Genomic DNA, 7,187 nt, shown 5'->3' with positions numbered 1-7,187 from the left:
CGAGACTGTCCGAAGTTGAAAAAGTAGACTGATGAGAAGCGTGATGGCTCATCCAAGTCTGTGAACGTGGTCGATGATGATAATTCTGATTGCAGTGAGGGTTATATGCTTTCTATTTCAACGACACAATTGACGGATGCTTGGATTCTTGATTCTGGATGTTCTTATCACATCACGCCAAATAGGGAATGGTTTTCGACATACAGGCCGGTTAATTCTGGTTCGGTTTATTTGGGTGATGATCGATGTTGCAATATTGTTGGTATTGGTGATGTCAGAATTAAGATGCACGATGGCTCCGTTCGGATGTTGAGTGGTGTTCGACATATCCCAGACTTGAAGAAGAATTTGATTTCCTTGGGCACTTTGCACAAGAATGGTTTTATCCCTAAGGCTGACGAGGATAGGGAAACCATTCAGATTGTTAAAGGAGCATTGACTGTGATGAAAGGCAAGATGACTGCAGGGAATATCTACAGATTGTTAGGGAGTACCGTTGCAGGTGGAGTTCACTCTGTTGAGTCCTGTGATGATACGACAAAATTGTGGCATATGCGTCTTGCTCATCTTAGTGAACGTGGTATGGCAGAATTACACAAGAGAAACTTGTTGCATGGTGTCAAAAGCTGTAAGCTCGACTTTTGCAAGTATTGTGTTCTTGGTAAACAGACTAAAGTCCGTTTCAAGACTGCGAAGCACACAACTCAAGGGATTCTTGATTATGTGCATTCTGATGTATGGGGGCCTTCCACGACATCGTCTTTGGGTGGATCTAGGTACTATGTTACTTTTATTGATGATTTTTCACGGAAAGTTTGGGTGTATTTTTTGAAACAGAAATCTGAAGTTTTTGAGAAGTTCAAGCTGTGGAAAGCTGAGGTAGAAAACCAAACAGGACGAAAAATCAAGTGTTTGCGGTCTGACAATGGTACGGAGTACACAGATTCACAGTTCCTACAATTCTGTAAGGAGCATGGGATTCAGAGGCATTTTACAGTGCGCAAGACACCACAACAGAATGGTGTTGCGGAACGAATGAACAGGTCGTTGAATGAAAGAGCCAGATGTTTGCGGTTGAATGCGGGGCTTCCCAAACACTTCTGGGCTGAGGCTGTTAACATGGCGTGTTACCTTATCAACAGATCGCCAAGGGCATCGCTGGCTGGGAAAGTTGCAGAAGAGGTATGGACTGGTCATGATGTTAGTTTTGATAACTTACGGATTTTTGGTTGTCCTGCTTATGTGCATGTACCTGCTGATGAGAGATCCAAACTTGATGCAAAATCGAAGGAGTGCATTTTTCTGGGTTACAAGAAAGGTGTCAAAGGATTCAAGTTCTGGGATCCAGTTGCGAAGAAAGTTGTGATTAGTAGAGATGTCGTTTTTGATGAACAGTCTATGTTGCAGCAGAAGCAAGACACGACAGTGGTAGATTTCGAGCAGTTTCCAGTTGAGAAACCAGAAACTTCTGAACCGACTTCTGGTGGTTCCACTACGGATGATTTGCAGGATTATAGTCTCGCCAGAGACAGGGTGAGACGGACGAATATAAAGCCTCCGAACAGATTGGGTTTTGAAGACTTGGTATCTTTTGCACTTACTGTTAGCAATGATGATCCAGTTACTTTTCATGATGCCGTTACTAGTCAGGAAAACGACAAGTGGATGGCAGCCATGGTTGAGGAGATGGAGTCTTTGAATCACAATCGCACATGGGAGTTAGTTCCCCTTCCTGAGGGTAAGAAGTCGATTGGTTGCAAATGGGTGTATAAGAAGAAACCAGCAGTAACAGAAAAAGAGGGGGAGAAGTTCAAGGCTCGTTTGGTAGCGAAGGGTTTTTCACAGCAGAAAGGAGTTGATTATGATGAAATCTTTTCTCCTGTGGTCAGGCACACTTCAATCCGAGCAGTACTTGCATTGGTGGCTAGTTGGGATTTGCATTTAGAGCAGATGGATGTTAAAACTGCTTTTTTGCATGGTGATTTAGAGGAGCAGATCTACATGCGGCAACCTGAAGGTTTCACTCAACCTGGAAACGAGCATTTAGTTTGCAGATTGAAGAAATCTTTGTACGGGTTAAAACAGTCTCCGAGACAGTGGTATAAACGGTTTGACTCCTATATGATCAAGATTGGCTACAACCGATGTGAGTATGATTGTTGTGTCTATGTTAAGAGCCTTGATTATGGTTCTTTTATTTTTCTATTACTGTATGTTGATGATATGTTGATTGCTGCGAAGAACATGGATGATGTTATCGGTTTGAAAACTTTATTGAGTCAGGAATTTGATATGAAAGATTTAGGTGCTGCAAAGAAAATTCTTGGAATGGAAATTTGCAGGGACAGAGACTCAAGGAAACTGCGGCTATCTCAACGGGGTTATGTTGAGAAAATGCTAGAAAGGTTTGCGATGAGCAGCGCGAAACCAGTTAGCACTCCATTGGCGAATCACTTTAAGCTCTCATCAGAACAGTGCCCTAAGACAGATAAGGAAGCTGAAATATGGCAAAGGTTCCGTATTCTAATGCTGTTGGCTGCTTGATGTATGCGATGGTATGTACTCGTCCTGATTTAGCTCATGCTGTTAGTCAAGTTTGTAAGTACATGTCTAAACCTGGTAAGCAACATTGGGATGCAGTCAAGTGGATCTTTCGGTACTTAAAGGGTACTGTGGGACATGGAATTGTTTTTGGGAGTCAGCGGGATAATCCTTTGGTTGTAGGATATGTGGATTCAGATTATGCAGGTGACTTGGATAATAGAAGATCTACGACAGGGTATGTGTTTACTCTTGGTAGAGGGCCTATTTGTTGGAAGTCTACTGTTCAATCTGTCGTGGCACTATCTACAATTGAAGCTGAATACATGGCAGCGGCTGAAGCTGCAAAAGAAGCTTTATGGCTTACTGGTTTAGTGAAGGAGTTGGGTGTTCAACAAGGTGGAGTTCAGTTGCTTTGTGATAATCAAAGTGCTATTCATTTGGCTAAGAATCAGGTGTATCGTGCTAGAACTAAACATATTGATGTAAGGTTCCACAAGATCAGAGAGTTGGTTGCATCTGGAGAGGTTTTGTTTCAGAAGGTACATACTGATGAGAATGCCGCTGATATGTTCACCAAGCCAGTTACGACAGACAAGTTCAAGCATTGCTTGGACTTGTTGAATGTTTCGAGTTGTTAAAGAAGCAAGGTAACCCAACCCACATTGAAGTTTCCAAGGGGCAGGATATTCGTCAAGGTGGAGATTTGTTATGTATGGCTCATAAAAAGTCTCGTTGTGGGGTTACGAATTATGTGGGTTGGGGGTGTGGGGGCGCAGCCCCCGCGGTACGGTACAGGGTTGATTTTGTAATTATGTACCAGGGTTTTCTATTATAAATAGAGATGTAACCTAGACCTAAAATATCATTGAATAAAATTCTAGCGCCGCCTAGGCACCGAGGACGTAAGCACATTGCCGAACCTCGTAAAATTCTCGTGTTCTTTCGTTTTCTTTACCCGTTTTCGTCAACATATTCTTTCAGTACAAAATGCTAATATATGTCTCCTGAATAATAGTGAACAAATGTTTTTGCCCCCTCTTAATTAATCATGAAACTAAGCAATTTAAATCACTATGATTCTATGAATACGAGGAAGAAAATCCATAAATGTGAAAGATTAAAGTTTGAAAAAGAAGAAAGAAACATGCAAATAAATAAAGCCCTCGAGTCAATCAATCTATATTCCATGGTCCTCGGCCCCTACTTTACACCACTCTGATACCAACCAAAGTATAAAAAACCCCTAGAATCTATACGTCCCCCTTGACTTTCAAACACCCTTATTTATTCTTCAACAACCTTTTCCATTAGAATAATCCTATGCTTACATCTGCCCCCTACACCCTTCCATTAATGCAGTGCAAGCAGAAACCCAAGAGAATTCCAATATATATATACATATACATAAAATAAGAGAGACAGACTGACCAGAATAACCCATTTCTCTAAAGCTAAAAAAAACAACGAAAAAGCCCTCTTTTTTCTCCTCTTCCTTTCTCTACTCTTTGGAGTCTTCAAACCTTACTTCACTTTCTCTTTCACCATTGATGGAAGATTCTAATTAAGCACCAAACATGTATTGATATCCTTGATCCCTTTTGCTTCTTGTTTCGGGGAATTAGCTCGTACTTTCTTTTTTGTTTTGACATTTAAAACTGTAAGGAAGGGTATGGGAGAGTACTTTCAATCTTCCCCTTTTCATTTATTTTGATTTCCTTTCTTTTTTTATCTTATTCAAGGGGACTCCTGTTGTGGGTTTTGCCAGTTACATGGTTTAATTTATCAAGAAAGAAAATCTATTAAATGTTTTTATTTATTTTCTTTGGGAGATGGGAATATGGCTCATGACAGTTTTTAATTCATAAAAAAAAAATATCACAGGGAGTAGGTGAGGAGGCTTATAAAAAGAGATGTTAAATATGTTGCCCTAGAGCAAAGCAGTTCCTTAAACTAGAACAACAAAGGGGCAATTGTGTTGTTTTTCTTTTTTCTCTTTTGGGATACTTTGGATTAGATATCTAACTTAGATTTTGTCCATTATCACCAGCATCGATCATCATGTCTTCATCAAACAGACACTGGCCTAGCATGTTCAAATCCAAGCCCTGCAATACTCACCACCAATGGCAGCATGACATCAACTCGTCTCTCATGTCAACTGGTTGCCAAAAAGCCCCTTACACCTCTGGTAAGTAAGAAGCTTAATCTGTGTCTTGAACAATTCTACTTAAGTCATGATGGATTTGTCTTTACCTACTTAAATATGTCGTCGGTTATTTCATTAATTTGCTCCTTTAAAACCGATGTTCATAACTTTATGTTGACGTGACCCTAGTTAGGAAAAATATGTTGTTTGAATCATTGACAAGATGCAAATGTGGTCTGCAATAGTTGCAGGGTGTGAAGAGCGTAGTCCGGAGCCTAAACCGAGATGGAACCCGAAGCCTGAACAAATTCGCATACTGGAAGGCATATTCAACACCGGGATGGTTAACCCACCTAGGGATGAGATCAGGAAAATCAGAGCTCAACTGCAAGAGTATGGCCAAGTAGGGGATGCCAATGTCTTTTACTGGTTCCAGAACAGAAAATCAAGAAGCAAACACAAGATTCGCAATCTCAAAAACTCTAAACAACAATCCCAGCAAAACCAACAAACCCCTCCCATCACTGCACCGTCTTCTTCATCTTCCTCATCCGAGAAATCTTCACCCAAAGGAGCTAACCGCAGTACTCTCTCTTTGAGTTCTACAAATGTCATCGATATTTCCAACTCTCCAACTGCTTCTGTGAAACAGTTCTACTTTCATCAGCCTCAGAACGACTTCTTGAACGAACCTTTCTTCTTTCCCATGCAACAGTCTACTGCTGGAGCCGGGTTCACACAAGCGTTTGGCTTATCAGAGCTAACCAATGTGGTTCAAGTCCCTGATCAACCAGTTGGACCCTGTACAAGTCTATTGTTGAGTGAGATATTAAGCCATGGGGATTCAAGGAAAGAACAAGAGGAAAGGATGAATATGCAGCTCCAGCATAGTTACAGTACTGTGACAACTGCTCCTTGTACTCGGCAAAATCTCGTTGATAGTGCGTTGAAATTTTTTTATTCGTTAAATAGTGGGATCGCCAGATTAATTGCTAAAGTAGTGTCCTCTACAGTACCGGGGGTAGGTCGCCATGCACGCCCGGCGACCAACCAGGTCGCCATGCACGCTCGGCGACCAACCAGGTCGCCATGCACGCCCATCTCGCCAAAGGAGCACGCCCATGCACGCCCATCCATGCCCTGCTGCATGCTCGCCTGCTCGCGACCTTGCCGGGACTCCATGGCGACCTACACATGCACGATCTCCCCATTCTTCCCATGCATGAACCGATCCTTGGTCGCCCCGAGTGTCCCATGCATGAATCGTTCCTTGGTCATCCTTGGTCGCCTCGAGTGCCCCATGCATGAACCGAGCCCCGAGTGCATGGCACGATCTCCCCATGCATGAATCCTTGGTCGCCCCGAGTGCATGGCGACCTCCTAGGTCGCCGGGCGTGCATGGCGACCTAGGAGGTCGCTGGGAGTGCATGGCGACCTATGGTTGGGTTGTGCATGGCAAGCCACGTCGTAGGTCGCCCGGAAGGCATGGCGACCTACGGCCACACTGTTGATTTCGCCCTATTTCAGCAAATAATATTGGGATAACGTTATTTCGTGAATTCTTTATTTTGAGTGCATTATATCGTGAGTTTAGCCCCTTGTACTCACTCTATTTCCCCTCACACTGCTTCCTCCAGTGCTACAATTACTGTTCCATCTATTATTCAACACATTCATGGTAATTTATTTTTTCTTCTTTCACAAGTGAGGATATTAACATAAGGGTGTATCTTTATTAGTAGAAAAAGGAAGAGGATAAAGATGTCGTTTAGGACCGGGATTTGGCATCATTTGTCTACGGACGAACGTGTGCATGGGCTTGTTTCTCTGTGGAAATTGACTAGTGGTTTGGTGTTTTATGTTGAGTGATTGGCAGGTGTTGGGGAATCGGCCACAGTGGAGCCTGGCAATCTGGGTAGATCGACGGTGTTTATAAATGATGTAGCGTTTGAGGTAACGGTATGTCCCTTCAACGTGAGGGAGGCTTTTGGTGATGATGCAATCTTGATCAACTCCTCTGGTCAACCTGTTCTCACAAACGAGTGGGGGTTAACCCTTCAATCCCTTCAAAATGGTGGATTTTACTATCTGGTTCGCTCATTAACCCCCTTCTCCATCTAAGGAAAGGTAACCATCAAAAACCTTAAGTAGTCAAGTTTTGTTGTACGGCATATGGGTAGAAAATTTATATCGATCTTCTGCAATGGGGTATAACGTGTAATATATATGTATATATTACACTATTTGTATGTTAGATAATGTGCATGATAGCTTGTTTCCTCGTGTAAGAGATCAGAGTCACTAGGGATATTTTTCCTCGTGTAAAAGCTGGAAGCTTTTGCTTACCAACTGAGCTCGTTAATAAGTCTGTTGTTTTCTTGAATTGCAGGTTTAGAGTGAAAGCTTTTATCTCGCTCTGATCCCACCATCATTTCTCTCTCAAGTCTAATCTCAAGTTTGAAATTTAGGTTTAGCTAGTGCTTAGAGCTCTCTCTCT

General features: G+C 42.3%; 1 protein-coding gene across 1 annotated transcript; it reads left to right on the top strand.

Annotated features, from left to right (window-relative positions):
- The first annotated feature begins 4,551 nt into the window (after window positions 1–4,551).
- Window positions 4,552–6,811, top strand: LOC120133816 (WUSCHEL-related homeobox 9-like). The gene is made up of 4 exons (XM_039150337.1): window positions 4,552–4,732; window positions 4,936–5,580; window positions 6,264–6,368; window positions 6,567–6,811. Exons 1-4 carry the CDS (start codon window positions 4,603–4,605, stop codon window positions 6,809–6,811), a joined length of 1,125 nt encoding a protein of 374 aa, XP_039006268.1. The 5' UTR covers window positions 4,552–4,602.
- Window positions 6,812–7,187: the final 376 nt, after the last annotated feature.

This window comes from Hibiscus syriacus, unplaced genomic scaffold, assembly GCF_006381635.1.
Source record: "Hibiscus syriacus cultivar Baekdansim isolate YM2019G1 unplaced genomic scaffold, ASM638163v2 tig00001799_pilon, whole genome shotgun sequence".
Taxonomy (NCBI): domain Eukaryota; kingdom Viridiplantae; phylum Streptophyta; class Magnoliopsida; order Malvales; family Malvaceae; genus Hibiscus; species Hibiscus syriacus.
This window is presented reverse-complemented; position numbering and strand designations above follow the sequence as displayed.

Coding starts and splice junctions, on each gene's coding strand:
- LOC120133816 (XM_039150337.1), top strand. CDS start 4,603: ATGTCTTCATCAAACAGACACTGGCCTAGCATGTTCAAATCCAAGCCC. Junction 4,733..4,935: donor AAAAGCCCCTTACACCTCTG/GTAAGTAAGAAG, acceptor GGTCTGCAATAG/TTGCAGGGTGTGAAGAGCGT. Junction 6,369..6,566: donor TATTATTCAACACATTCATG/GTAATTTATTTT, acceptor AGTGATTGGCAG/GTGTTGGGGAATCGGCCACA.